The following is a 14,949-nucleotide window of genomic DNA, read 5'->3' on the forward strand; positions in this document are numbered from 1 at the left end:
ATCCATAGCTTGTCTGGAGAAACTACTCCTCACAATAAATATCCTTTATTTATTGTGACAAACTACATGGCCTTGATCCCAGCGCGAAGAATTTTCGCGTGAGAGAGATTTTTATCTCGATGCTTTTTTAAGCATCGATGGTTGAGTGGCAACAATAAGCGAGATTAAGTCTCGCTTATGCAAACCTGGAGCGCGTTCATTCGCAATGTCAAAGACATTGGACGCGAAGCCTGGCTTCAAAAACTAAACGCAAATCGCGTTAAGTTTGAGAAACGAACTCCAACTGATTTAAAGTATAAATTGCATCGGTTGTCACGTGAGGCTAGGGCTTCCATGCCTCACGTGGAATGATCCCTGTCCGTGTTGTGTTGACAACTCGAAGAGGGTAAAAGGCGATGTCTATTCCCGTTCTTCTCCCTGGGGAAGGGCTCGCATCGAGATGCGCGATGCGATTGACGTTTTGCAATCAATTTACATGCGCCAGGGGCGCATGTTTTTCGAGGGTCTTCTGAACCATCGGATGGGTCTCGTCATACTGACGGACGAGCCCCTCAACGTCAACAACCAGCTCTGAACAAGGCTCTCAGCTGTCATGTGAAAGTGGATAACCGCGCCAGCGAACAAGATAACTCGTTTGCCGCCCCTTCACACCACGGTGGTTTCTAATTAGCTCCACAAGGAAACGTTGACCACCGTGGGAATCCATCAATGGTTGTGGCGAAGGAGGAAAAATTAGACTTGAACCGTGTGTCGGATCTAGAGTCGAAGATCGACAAAATCGATCGCTTACTCCATGATTTGGAGGAGGGACATGACCACGAGCGTGGCAAACGTCGCTCGTTGGAGAGACAGTGCAAGTTCACTATATCGAGCGGTTAGAAGATTGTTCGAAGAGTGCGTACTCCATGTTGGAGTACAAACCGAAATATCACGCTGTTCATGATTAGCTGTCGTCAGCTCATCGCAGTTTCGAGGACACTCGGAGCCGGCATGAGATACTCTATGTTCAACATGAGAATCTGGTTCGCGATCACAAGAATCTTTTAGGGATTTTTGAAAAGGGTGGTCAGATCCGTCCTCGGAAGAAACCGCGTAGGATGCGTTCGCATCCTACGTGGCAAGTCTATTGTGTACGCATTGCCTCTGCGATGCAGTACACGGAAAGGCTCAATGAACTTGAGTAGTAGTTTACTGTTACCCACATTAGTGACTACACGCTAAGGTAGGTTTACCGTAGAGAGTAGCACTAGATCATTAATTTTAAATGAATGAACATTTGCTCTTCCATGTTTGTCTGCATTCCGTTTCTGAAGGGCCACTGCGTAGCATGGAACCTGAACGAAACGGATTATTGATTCTCGAGTTATCAGAAATTCCTCTGCTGACTCGTTTGTTTTGTCTTTTTGAGTACGCTTTGTGCGTACTGCCATGAGATCTTTCTCACCTTGGATGTCGATGTCGAAGAAATCGACATCACTCGCGTCGTTGTTAACTTCGACGCGTGATGAGCACGAGCCAGAAGTGGTTCTGCTCGTGCGAGTCCACCCCCCTTAAACTAGAGGATCCTTTAATTGGGTGGGTATGCGAGGATGTCGTAAGCCATTCACGAAGAACGTTGTATGCGTTGTAGACGCATGCACCGAATTGTTGATGGCGAATTCGACCATCAGTAAGAACTCGCTCCAATTCGGATACGATTGGAAGTAATCTCGAAGTATTTTTTCGAAGACGCGATTTACGCGTTCTGTTTGACCATCTGTTTTTAGAAGATCGGATGTTGACATAGTCAGCCGTGTTCCGAGGGATCGGAACACGGATTGCCAGAACTTCGCCTTGAATCGTGGATCTCTATCCGAAACCAATTCACGGAGTAACCAGGGAATTTGAATACCGTGTTGATAAAAACACAAGCACAACCCGGGGCCGTAATCGACTCTGGTACCGCAGCAAGGTGTACCATCTTGCTGAATCTTTTTACAAAAACAAGGATTCCATTGTTTTTGTGATCGTCTTCGGATTCTCCGAAGACGATCACATATATACGGACTGCCAACACTCTGCCGGAATCGGAGAGGTTGGAGAGGTGCACGGGATGAAGGGCTAGGCTTCATCCGTTGACATGCCTCGCAAGCACGAATGTACTTGCGCAAGAACTGATTCTGGCGGGGCCAGTAAAAGTCGCGACTTACTGCGAGATAAGTTTTCTCACGCCCACGATGCCCACTTGTTGATGCATCGTGACACTCATAAACATGATGCTCGAGCGCAAATCATTGTGAGTTGGGAGGACGACACGTGGAGTGTCGCCGGCAACGGCTGTGTAGTACAATAAGCCGTTACGTTTTGTGGATCGATCGGATGATGATCGATATAAAGCCGTTAAATCTTCAAAGATATTATCGGATGGATTCATCAGATGATTTATTAAACGCAGAAGGTCCTTATCTTCTGCGTAGGCTTCTTTATGTCATCAAACAAGGTTGATGACGGAACACTTGAAATGTGTGTTGCAACAGTGGGATTATTTCCGCTGTTGGAATGTGCAGCCGGCTTACAACCGGGTCGGCTCGACATTAAGTCGTCCTGGTTTATATTCCACGGAGAAATTATACTCCGCGAAGAAGGATAGCCACCTCGTCATTCTTTGCGAGAAATGTGCGCTATTTACGGCCGTGCGTAATGACGCATGGTCCGTATATACGATAAACGGTCTATCTCCGAGGAGATAGAACCTTAATTTAGCCAGTGCATATTTCATAGCAAGGGGTTCTTTGTCGTGCACTGGGTAATTGCGTACAGCTTGTTGCAGCTGACGCGATTGGTAAAACACGACGCGCTCCGCGCCGTCAGTATCGTATTGCATTAACGTACAGCAGATTCCGAAATCGCTGGCGTCACAGACGACATGTAATGGTCTGCTTGATCTGTAACCGCCAAGATGGGCGATTGCATCAAGCTTTGCTTGATACCTTCATAGAAAGGCAGACAATTAGCGTTCCATAGCCATATCTCGTCTTTTTTTAAGAGACGAGAGAGATGAACTGTCATTTCGGCATAATTGCGGGAGTACTTGTGCAAGTACGCCGCTAATCCAAGGAACTTCTATGTCCCTTAACATCGACTGAAACTGGCCAGTCGGAAATTGCCTTGATCTTCTCGAGATCAGGGCGCTCGCCGTTCTTACCAACGATGCACCCCAAGAAGTAGTATTTCGCTTGCAGCGAATATACACTTCTTGAGATTTGCGTTCAACTATGCTTACGCATAAGTGTAAGAACCTGACAAACGTGAGTTTTATGAGCTTCCACGTCCGTCTTTCCGTCCATGGCCCGGCTATGGACGAATACATCGTCAAAATAACTCGGTGCGAATTCTTGCACCGGTCTTAACAGATCCGTAACGCATCTGGAGAATGTTGCAGGGGCGTTACTAAGCCCCAGTGGCATTACTAGCCATTCCCAGAGCATCCCACAAGGAGTGCTCACTGCTGTGTACGAGATGTCCCGTTCACGCATAATGATCTGATAAAATTCATCCATCAGATCCATAGACGAAAAGATGGTACTCTTAGACATACCATCTATGATTACGTCTTTTCTTGGTATCGGCGTTTGAGATGGTACTGTTGCAGCACTCAGTTTATTGAATTTGTGCACTATCCGCCACCCTCCTGTGGCCTTTCGCACACTGAAGGTCGGGGAGCTCTGTGGGGAGGCTGACCTCCTCATATGGCTCGCTTTTAATCGATAGATAAGGAATTTATCAATCGCAAGTACTTGTTCACGAGGCAGTGGTCACTGCTTTATGACACAGTACTTCGAGCCCGGTTTGAGCTCGATCTCATGTCGAGTGCTTTTATCTTAGGCAACTCGCATGGAACTGTTTTAGGGAATACATCCGTGATTTCTATTAAATCCTTGTATAGTGTGTTTCTCTTGAGTGACTCCCAGGATTTAGTAGTGTATTTCCAGTCCGAGTCTTCACATCGAGGACACTTTCGTCCATCGATGAGCTGCTGAGAACCCGTTCGTTCTCTGCAAAATTTACCGCTGACCGAATGTCGGTTACGTAATCGTCCTCTGTGACGAGTACGCAGATCTGCTTGATTTTACCACCATGCAGATCTCTCAAGAACCGCTTAGGTTCTAGGGTTGGTAATTGAGTTATCTCCGAAGTTAACTTCGGAGGCGCATACAGATCAAGAGTATAAGCGCCAACTCTTGATCCGTCATTAACTTAGACATTTAATGTCTCGGTTTCATCCTGGGATTTATCCACAGGCTGCCGAGGGGCCAATCTCTCGGGATGCTGAAGTCTAGCCACTTCAGCATTAACTATTTAAGGAAATTTCTCCTCAAGTATGTGGGGACTAATTCCCTCAACGTCTTCCGATTGTGATTGCGCTATAACAGTCGGGTCCTCTATGGTCGACTCTCTACTCGACCTAGAATTATTGTGGTGTCTATTTTGGACAACCGAAATCTTCCTTGAAAGTCGCCCACTAGGCGTACATTCATGTCTCAATCCACTCGACTTATTCGCCTGTCTCTTGTTCATCAGATGGCCATCCGATGAACATCTTGAAGAGTCCACAAGCGTGTGGATGTACTGCGATTGAATGCGATGGCCTTACCAATGATGTCGTTAGTACGAATGCACAAGATCACAGTGTGATTGGTAACCAATCACCCTGTAGAGTCAGCTGTGTGAGTGCACAGGCAGCACCGAAGGTCCACCACGCATCTTTACGGATCAATGCTGCCAGCTGGTCCTTGGATTTGAATGACAAATTTGATGCCATCCTAGGTTTATCTTGGCTCAGAAACTATGAGCCAAGACAAACCTAGGAAATCGAATTGTCATTCAAATCCAGTACGATGAGATCATCATCGTACTGTAAATCTTTTAACGTGTAGTGAATATTCACTACGCATTTTATTACTGTTATTGATGCGCCTGTCGCTAGACGCACCGTCAACCTCGTTGGAGGGATGTCGCGCTCAACATATTTAAGCCTACGACCCTCTAGCGACTGGCGACAAATAAATTAGTCGACGCTCCACAGTCCATTAAGGCTCTAAGTGACAAATCATTTGTCACTTTTAACTTCAAGGTGATGAGGGATACCTCATCACCAGGTGCAGAGACACATAATGATTGTGTGTCTGGAGCAACTTTAGTCAAGAGATTTGCAAATTCTCTTGAGGTTGCTGGATCAGTAGGGCGTTGCGCCCCTACTGACCCCGACCGTTTTCTTGGCGGTCTGCCTCGCTGTTGCGATTTCGCAACAACGTCGGACCCGCGACCGTTTCCCTTTTTTGGCATTCGGTCCATAATTACGTTCAGTACATCTCGGTACTAGGCGTGGAGCTCTATACTCATGAGCGTAGTGTCCTAACATCTGACAGCGATTGCATTTCTGCAATCGCTTGTTGTTCGAATAGCGAGGTTTGTCGCTTTCGACATGAGAGAGGTCCATCGGTTCTGGACCTTCCAGCTCGTGTCGTCTTGGAGGACGATACGATGACGAACTAGCTTAAGTCTGTCTCAAGCTAAAGTCCTCCTGTGCCGCAACGGGTATTGCTTCTTCAAGCGTATCCAGAACCAAGTGGAACTGGTGGGTCTTTACGGAACTATCCATAATACCTTGCTTGAGCACCGTAATCAACGTGTGTTCATGAACTGGATTGTTCGTGATACAACTCAATAAGAGTCGTATGTGCAGGGCATAAGAGTGAACGTCACGCTTGCCTTGCTTTAGTTTCAGAAGCTCTGATCGAGCTCTGAACTCAGCCCTAGGCGGTTCAACGTCTATTTGAGCCGTTAAAAGCCTCTAGCGACCGTCCAAGAGTTTGGCACGACCTGCCAAGTTTGACTGAGCAAATGCGACTTGCGTTTGCTCGTCGACGATGTGACGAGCCCTTATGGCTTCGTCCAACACGACGAACCATCTTTAGAGGGAATCATCTTCGACTCCCCCATACATAGAGATATTTATCTTTAAAGTCTCGGGACGACGCGTGCGCGTCATCCTAGGCACAGACGTCTGTACCTGTTGTAACCTCAACAGTTCTGCCTGTTGAGAGCCTTGCTGATTAAGCAAGGCTACTTTCTCCTTCGCCTCGTCAAGTTAATTTTGTATGAACTTAGCGATGACTGAATGGAAGGCATCTTTCCAAACCGGACAGCACGGCCAAAGTGGCATCGTCTTTTACGGTCGAACTCATTCGTTCGACCGCACTCCTTTCTATGTCACTTAGAAAGGAGTAGCTTTCAGGGGAAACGTGATGCGTATTCCCACTATCATCTAACATGTCCATGTTAGATGACAGAATTGTGGTCCTTGGACGGACTACAAAGTGCGACCCGGTGTAACGGGGCACTGCTGACTTGTACTGCTTCAGTACAATTCCACTTCGCACTGCTTCAATTGCGGGTGGTGCCTTACGTCACTTCACGTACACTAGTACGTGCAGAGGAAGTCTTCTCTTTGAAATACTTGTTTTAAAGAGGGTTAAATTAAGAGCTGTGTTTCTATAATTAAGTTCTTCTTGTCTATCTACTTAAAACTAACTTACTTATAAACTAATACAAAACATATAATAAAACTCTTATCTGTCTTTCTCTTTGCTTGCGTCCGCTGACTGGACCGCGGAGAAAGTAAATATAATGGTCTATGTCTACCAATGGATAAGGTTTTGGAATATTACCTTGTAAAGTAATATTCTCCAAATATTCCCTACCTTTTAACTAATTTATTAATTAAAAACCTTTAAGTGTTAATTTTATGTAACGATACACCCCGTTACACCCTAGCTACTTAGAAACCTTGCTCTGTACCCTTATGTACGTGAAGTATCGAGAAACCTCACCTTCACTGTAATCTAACTAGTACTTATCAGTGCTAGTGAAAGGTGCCCCGTTACACTTTGGTTTAATGTCTGCGAGAGGATAATGGTAATGTTACATTCCACATTAGCTCAATCAAAGAAAAATTGTATATACTAATGAGGGACTACGTAAATACTATCATTCTTTTAAAATATACAATAATTGCACACTTTTTTCTCTCGACAAATTATAAAGTCCAACTTTTAACTGCAAAAAGCCTTAATTAAACGCAGGGGTTGTTATATAAAAATCATCCTGCACCAAAACCTCATCAAAACAGCTCCCTAAGTTGATAAACTAGATCAGAGCAACGTCCCAAGCAACACTACAAAGCCTAATAGTGCCAGCCTCTCATTGTATTTGACCGAGATAGCGACATTTTCCAACGAAATCGTTTTAATTCCATCCGAAAGAGATCCAGATTCATTTTCCGACATCATGGACGAAATTTCATCTTGCTCAATGTCCTCAATCGCATCTCGTGACACTGTAGCAGTGCCATTTCCATCTTCAACGTCATTAAAGCCCAAGTGAAGCTTATCCGGGTCAGCCTTCCTAGATTCCTCCTCCTCCTCCTCACTACCATGAAACGAATTCGATTCCTCCGCGTCTACTTCATTGTCTTCCCCTTGCAAAACATCCGTTGGTATTTGATCGAGTGTCTCGTCCAAATCCTTGTTCATTGTTAAATTTAACGTTAAATCTGGCTGCTTTATTATTTCTTTCAAACGAAAACTATCGTTTTGAGAGACATTAGGCAATGGAGCTAATGCCCCAGGAACGTCAATTTGTTCCACGGAATCCCCGCCAGGGAGGACTTCGACTTCAAAACACGTGGAATAAGCGGCACCAAAGTATCCTTTTCCTTCTGATTGATCAACGTACGAGTTCACGTCATCGAGCCAAAAGGTCCAATACCACACCATCTTGTAAATCCCTGGAGTTGTACCGGCTGGAATATCAAAGGAACCAATACATGGTTTGCCATCTCCTGCACGGCCACTAGGTTGATTATTTCGATCAAAGGTTTCGCCACAATTCCCATCATCGTAATTCATCGTGTGTCCATTGATTAAATGTTCGGGTTTCATATCGTGTGTCGTTAAGAGTGCTGTATTAGGTTTCCCAGTCCAGTATATACCATGTTGCGTTCCAACGGCTTTCTTATCTTTTACAATGTGGCCATTTGGCAAGTATGCAAAAAAGGCCTTTTGCCCCGAAGTTAACGAAATTCGCTTACGCCAGTCGGAGTACGTATTGGGGTCTACAATTTGACACACGGGGACCCCCGCTTCGACTTCATTACGTAACATCTTGTATGTATACCCAGGACCAATACCATTTTCACCACGACCTGGAAAACCTGCGCCGTATCCTCCACAGTACCCGTTGCCACTCGCCCCGCCAAAAATGTAATTAACACTCTGATCATAGATTTTCGATCGATCCGTGTCGATGCAGTCTATCCACGAGTGTGCGTCGATACAAAACGATTGTATTACGAACAAGAGCGGCACCGAGGCAATCGCGGAGGATAAAGTGAAAAGCATTCCTGTGGTGCGATATTGACTTGAGAAAGTAGAGTGCCGACGTACGAAAGAGCTCATTTACTTCATATATTGTATGCAACAGTGGGAGAAGACACAAAACAGTGCAATAAAGTTGCATCTCGGGTGTAAGTGCTTGACACTTTAGCAACAACGTCTGTTTTTCCGAACAAGCTGGGAGCGGAGAAAAAGCTGGGTTTAACCACCTTTTAGGATAATGTCACAGATTATGTCGGAGATTAATCGGTTTGTGATAAAATCGAGTTATTTGATTGGTGTACATGTTGCCGATTTTGGAAAAACAACGCGGTTCAAATATGCTACCCTTACCCTCAGCTCGCAGCGTTTGGCGACATCCTCGCAAGTGGGTACAACTTTAATCATTAATATTGCTGCTCTCACACTTTATTTTGTAAGCCGCGAGTTAGAAAGACTTTATTTTTTATAAGTTTTGTTGGAGTGTAACTTACGGAAAAGCTTCAATAACGGCTGGAAAGTATTTGCTCAGTATGCGGCAAGCGAGCATAAATGGCTCCTTTAATAGCATTTAAGCGATTGCAGAATGTAATGATTGACCGAACTTTTCTTATTCTTACAATCGCTGATACTGACAAAACGATGTAGTCGTAGTTTGTCATATGCTGAACATGTCGCTAAAGTGGTATTTATTTTGTAATTTCGCAAGTATTCCCATCTCGTTTTTTAGCACGTACGACTAACGCTTCAACATATTTAACTAGCAGTTTGGCCTCATAATTTTTTCAGGAAAGCAGCCCTGGAGCGCAACAGCTTTTGCATCCAATTCTTCTGTAGCCATTTTCGAAACAAGCCCATCTCATTTAATTTTCCAATACTTAATACTTTGTGAAAAGTTGACCAAGATACCCAAGTTAGCAGCATTGGGCGGTCAGCATAACTCGTTTTAGCACCTCATATTTTAACTGAATTAAGACGTCAAGGTATTCGATGTGGTTCTAAAGGTTCTTGCTAGCGAGACTAATGTGGCCTCTCCTTTCGTTTCTATAATCTCGCTACATCGACAGAAGGGCCACGCCTTCATGCAATACAATAATAAAGTCAATTTCATATCTTGAATAACATCAGGTGGTGCAATTAATATCAATCTTTTTACACTACAAGCACTTTTCTTCTAAACACTTTCTCTACTTGTGCACATCGCACATATGTTCGCTAGTACATTTCCTAAGCACATCCTTCCAAGTTTCATCTTGCAAATCAGCCATTCACATAAAATCCAGCTATTTCCAAGCTGGAACAACCGTTCCCGGCCCTGGAGCTGACGAGCACTGAGGAAATGGCGCGGATTTATCGGTCATCGTCACTTGGCAATACCGGCAAATGTAATTAATGCAACCCAAACCGCCCGATTTACAATTTGTGTCGGTCATAATACCGATACCGTTTGCCGCATCTCCAGGCGCTACTGTTTGGGTACACGACGGAGAGGCTGGAATAGGAGCTTGTGGAGCGGGATTAGGAGCCTGTGGAGCGGGATTAGGAGCCTGTGGAGCGGGATTAGGAGCCTGTGGAGCGGGATTAGGAGCCTGTGCGCCACCGGACGTGACCTCCACTTCAAAACAAGTCGAATAGGCCGCACCAAAGTAGCCTTTGGCCATATTTTGGTCCTTATACGCGCTTTCGTTGTTCAGCCAGAATGTCCAATACCACACCATTTTATAAATACCCGGTGCCGTTCCTGGTGGAATCATAAAGGATCCAATGCACGGTTTGCCATCTCCGGCACGGCCACTAGGAACGTTATTAAAATCAACGGTTTCGCCACAATTGCCATCATCGAAATTCATGGTGTGGCCGTTTATCAAATGTTCTGGCTTCATTTCGCGCGTCGTTGAAAGCGAAGTGCCAGGCTTACCAGTCCAATAAATGCCATGCTGAGTGCCAACCCCTTTCTTGTCCTTGACAATATGGCCATTTGGGAGATACGCAAAAAAGGTCGTTTCTCCTGGTGCCATTGAAAGGCGTTTGCGCCAGTCCGAGTACGTGTTGGGGTCCACGGTTTGACACACGGGGACCCCCGCTTCCACCTCATTCTGTAGCATCTTGTGTGTATACCCAGGGCCAATGCCATGGTCTCCACGACCTGGGTAGCCAGCACCATAACCTGAACAAAACCCATTGCCACCAGCGCCACCAAAGATGTAACTCGCGCTCTGGTCGTAGATTTTATTCCAGTCTTTTTCAAAGCAATCAATCCAAGCGTGTCCTTTCACGACATGCCGAGTATTTAACAAAAGCACAAGAGGAAAGAACGTTCTTCGTAACGAGACTACAGTGACCATTGTTTGCTAGCCAAGCGAAAGACTTGATGACGACAAGGTGAAAACGCAACTGGGTATAAGAAAAAAAAACACGATGAGAAACGATTATATGAAAATATTGGCGGCTTTGGAATTAGGAATTGTATTGGACGCCTACAAAAAAAGTTTTTTTTTTAAGAATAATAATAATTAAAAGCTCTTTTTTCCTAGTCAATAATAATACGAGGTCAATGTCCAAAAAATGGGGGGTTTGAAACAGCTGATTTGCCACGTGGTGCTTGTCACTCGTTACCCGACCACAGCACAGGTGTCACCCCTATAGCTTTGGCTCTGATTTCTGACCAGTTTTGAGGAACTCGAAATTTTACTTTACAGCTCACTGCAACCTACTGCCAATATGTTTTTAGCCAGATTCAATAGTGACAACGTTCTTCTATTTTGCATGAACTGTGCTCAGCACCGCTTCGGTCCTATCCAATTCCCAACATTACACACTGGCTTCCAAACTGCATCTTTAAAAAAAGCAAATGCCAGCTGTTGCAATTTCTCTGAAAAAAATATACTACTTCTGGCTTCAAAAAGAACAAAGATGGCAACAAGCCCCGCTGAAAAGACTAGAACCAAATAAGTTGCGGTATTTTTGGACCAACCAGTACGAATCCGGGATTCCACCAGCCAATAAGATCGTCAACATACCGACTCCATTCGTTTTTTTAACACCGTTTCGATACAATCATGGAGGTCGACGCAATGGCTGGTCAAGACATAGTCATCGACACTCAAGTCATCGCACAAGAAGCGCAAGAGAATGCGGCTCGTATGGATGTAGATACAAATGACACTATTGTACGTCCTGAGTTTCCAGCGCTTAGTGTACAGCAATCTGGCGGCAAGAACGACTTTCGCCGTGTGCGCGTGCCGGCCCACCGGTACACTCCTTTAAAGAAGGACTGGCCAAACATTATGAAGCCTATTGTAGAGCACTTGAAATTGCAAATTCGCATGAATACCAAGACGCGCTGTATTGAATTAAAAAACTCGTTGCACACTGCTGACGCTGGTGCCCTTCAGAAGGCGGCCGACTTTGTACAGGCATATATGATGGGCTTTGAGGTACAGGATGCGGTAGCGCTCTTACGTCTTGAGGATTTGTTTATTGACACGTTTGAGGTAAATGACGTTAAAATGCTCAAGGGTGATCACTTAAGTCGCGCTATTGGTCGAGTGGCAGGACAGGATGGGAAGACAAAATATGCAGTGGAGAATGCCACTCGGACTCGAATTGTACTGGCTGATCAAAAAGTGCACATTCTTGGCTCCTTTGCCAACATCAAACTTGCCCGTGACGCCATTTGTTCGCTCATTATGGGCGCACCGCCCGGCAAGGTGTACAACAAGATGCGTAATGTTGCAAGTCGAATGAATGAACGGTTTTAGCTTTATAGAGTTGCCTTAGATATATGATTTTCAATACTTGGCTCTAAAACTGACAGAATTAGCCGAGATAGATAATATTTTGGTATTGCATTGGGGAGACTCAATTGCCACACGATTTATCATCATAATCTTGGTGCTAAACTTTAGATTGGCGCGCGAAAATTTGATTCTGTTGCTGCGAGGATGTTGAGTTCAGAGAATCTTTTAGTAACTGATTCTGGTATATCATTTGATATAAGTATCGAACACGAGCAATATCACTTACAGTGCTTCTCAGTCATTTGATTTTCTGCGCGTGTTGCCTACCATGAAATAAGTTCTTTCCTTTCGTATCTGCTTATGAATTAAATTGAGATACTTGCAATTTATTTCCAGCAAGCTTAGAAAACTGTTTAATGGGCTGAGTCCATGCGTTTGGTAATGATCGTGCTAAAATTGCATCATCCATGGAAGCACTTGCGCGGAGTCATGGTAAATTGGCTCGCGGGCTACCCAGCTGACCTTAACACGCGCAATGGTTCAACCATCTCCATCGAAAAGCAATGTGGTCATCACGAACATAAGAATTGATCTTTCCAACTAGTTTTCGCAAATTTAAATGATACAATATTCACCGAGTAAATTAGCAGCGCAAAAAAAAGTATGATTTTGCCTTCACATGAAGTCATTTTTACGATCTCGAATAAGTATAAAAGTGGTATTTATCTAAAAGGGCATCTGAAAATACCATATGAGGTAGCTACCGGTCAGTACATATAAATAAAATCCAGAAAGGATTTAAATGACGTTGCTTCCAAAGCAGAGCCCTAAAACTTCCTGATTAATTTCCTATCAACCTCGCTTGGCGTCATTTGTCACAGAGATGTAACCGGCATTTGCTTTCGAACATCTCGGCTTTTAGACGAAGTGTAAACTTGTCAACACATAAGTGCAAGAAGAAGAATTTGTATTTTTAGTATAATTAGAAAACTGCCATTCCGCTCAATTCTTTTTTCAAGTTATAATTAATCATATAATTTAGAACATGCCTGTTGTCAAATAATGCGGAAGAAAGTCAGCACTAATAAGTACCGATACATGACGATCGAAAGAACCTCCGAACTGATGCATTCGCGATACTATCGCCCTTCACTGTCCGTGCGCTACCGTAGCTCCAGTAGCAGCAGCCTTAGTGTCTCGGCTTGTAGCAATAGCAGCGCTGTCAGCAGTTACCCAGCTCCCTGCTCTAGTGCCTCACATTGCTGGTACTGGGGTCCTGACGAGTGTCACGAGGATTACGAGGTTTGATACTTTGCCTAGCAACAATTATTTGTGTCGTTTGGTATTGCAGGGCTATGTATACTTTAACGCATTGACCGAATCTCAACAAGTTAATGTTTTTTTTTTCGAATCTAGGTCGTTTTTACAGAGGACAAGCTAGGGCTTACACTCCGAAGTCAAGAACAAATCGATCCTCTTGGTACCAGAACTTCGCTCACAATTGTCAAGTCCACGATCTTTGGCGTTGGTCAAGTGTCGCATCAGATTTGCGTACGTAGTCGTCGTGGCTTATTAAATCAAGATAGTTTAAAGAATGCCGTGCAATGCTTTGTTGCTTTTTTTTTCCTTTTTTACAGGAAGGAGACGTGTTGCAATTTGTAAATGGAGAAAGTATTGCAAACTTAAAATTCCAAGATGTGCTTCGTATTCTTAAAATTGCACCCCGACCAATTCGATTGCGTTTTCGCACGAAATCCACGCGGTACCTTATGCGACGAGCGTGGTCAGTCTCTGGCGACGAACAGTACGAAATGGTTTCTCGAAGGTCAAGTATGAGCAGTTTAGATAGTGATCAACGTACGCCATTTTCAAGGGGTGTACTCCTCTTCTCGGATCGATTGAACACAAATGTCGATCGCAACGACTCGGAGAGTCACGATGCTGTCATGTCGGAGAGTTTTGGCGACGTTGATAGCCGACAATCGACAGAAACTAGTTCAGTTTTTGCCGACTTGTTGGATGCCGAGTTATCGTTTCGTCGACAATCGTCACGACTTGCTGCTTTCTTACGCAAACCTTTTCGACGTACTGACAGCTTTGATGGAAGGAGACTGGAAGTACGCATGGGCATTGTATCGCCGCCATCACCATGGACAGAAATTGCAGTAGCGTCGTTCTCCAAGGTCTAAAATCCTTGGAAGGCAGTGATGTTTTTTCAAGTATTAATAAAATTAACCGGTGGTTTGTGGATGATTGTTTTTGTAGGCGGCCATTCACGTGCGCTGGCGAGTCCATTCGAATGCGATTTCATATCACGTGCAGTTTTCCCGTGACTGGACAATGAAAGTTTGGAAAAACTGGTCAGGACATTTACGACCCTCTCAAGATCGCGCACGGGAGCTCGTGACGACAATTGTTGGTCTTGATTTTTCAAAAACTTATGTGGTGCGTGTGCGCTACGAATTTCGTCGAGGTTACGGCCTTGGTGAGTGGAGTTCGCCTAGTCTTCCGATTACAACCATTAGCCAGGAAGAGGCCATGCAGTATCGCATGATTTAGTTTTTTTTTTTTTTATAATTGTTTTTTTGTAATCGTTTTATAGAATTTGGATGTTTTATTTAAAATGCTCGATTGGTTTAGTTTGAAACGTTTTTTTTTAATTGAATAGTCCCGGTTATGGCTGACGGTTTCGCGACACTTTACCGGTACAATGTTCCGTGGCTTCTTCGCAATGAAGTACTTTCCTAACTCTTTTTGTCCAATCGAATGCTTTCTACGTAAAACGCACGTTTTTC

The 14,949-nt window shown here is 44.4% G+C and overlaps 4 protein-coding genes across 4 annotated transcripts; 2 read left to right on the top strand and 2 right to left on the bottom strand.

Annotated features, from left to right (window-relative positions):
• Window positions 1–7,193: 7,193 nt before the first annotated feature.
• CCR75_004572 (uncharacterized protein) lies at window positions 7,194–8,441 on the bottom strand (the record flags this gene model as incomplete). The annotated part of the gene is made up of 1 exon (XM_067962658.1): window positions 7,194–8,441. The coding sequence occupies one exon, from the start codon at window positions 8,439–8,441 to the stop codon at window positions 7,194–7,196; it is 1,248 nt and encodes a 415-aa protein (XP_067821602.1).
• Window positions 8,442–9,697: 1,256 nt separating this feature from the next.
• Window positions 9,698–10,759, bottom strand: CCR75_004571 (uncharacterized protein; the record flags this gene model as incomplete). The annotated part of the gene is made up of 1 exon (XM_067962657.1): window positions 9,698–10,759. The coding sequence occupies one exon, from the start codon at window positions 10,757–10,759 to the stop codon at window positions 9,698–9,700; it is 1,062 nt and encodes a 353-aa protein (XP_067821603.1).
• A 714-nt stretch (window positions 10,760–11,473) lies between these two features.
• Window positions 11,474–12,175, top strand: CCR75_004570 (uncharacterized protein; the record flags this gene model as incomplete). Its single annotated transcript, XM_067962656.1, has 1 exon — window positions 11,474–12,175. The coding sequence occupies one exon, from the start codon at window positions 11,474–11,476 to the stop codon at window positions 12,173–12,175; it is 702 nt and encodes a 233-aa protein (XP_067821604.1).
• Window positions 12,176–13,201: 1,026 nt separating this feature from the next.
• On the top strand, window positions 13,202–14,785 carry CCR75_004569 (uncharacterized protein). The gene is made up of 5 exons (XM_067962655.1): window positions 13,202–13,456; window positions 13,506–13,550; window positions 13,571–13,705; window positions 13,792–14,337; window positions 14,420–14,785. The coding sequence occupies exons 1-5, from the start codon at window positions 13,217–13,219 to the stop codon at window positions 14,711–14,713; spliced, it is 1,260 nt and encodes a 419-aa protein (XP_067822009.1). The 5' UTR covers window positions 13,202–13,216; the 3' UTR covers window positions 14,714–14,785.
• The last annotated feature ends 164 nt before the right edge of the window (window positions 14,786–14,949 follow it).

The sequence above is a fragment of the Bremia lactucae genome, linkage group LG11 (genome assembly GCF_004359215.1).
Source record: "Bremia lactucae strain SF5 linkage group LG11, whole genome shotgun sequence".
Taxonomy (NCBI): Eukaryota; Oomycota; class Peronosporomycetes; order Peronosporales; family Peronosporaceae; genus Bremia; species Bremia lactucae.

Coding starts and splice junctions, on each gene's coding strand:
- CCR75_004569 (XM_067962655.1), top strand. CDS start 13,217: ATGCGGAAGAAAGTCAGCACTAATAAGTACCGATACATGACGATCGAA. Junction 13,457..13,505: donor AGTGTCACGAGGATTACGAG/GTTTGATACTTT, acceptor TTGGTATTGCAG/GGCTATGTATACTTTAACGC. Junction 13,706..13,791: donor AAGTGTCGCATCAGATTTGC/GTACGTAGTCGT, acceptor CCTTTTTTACAG/GAAGGAGACGTGTTGCAATT.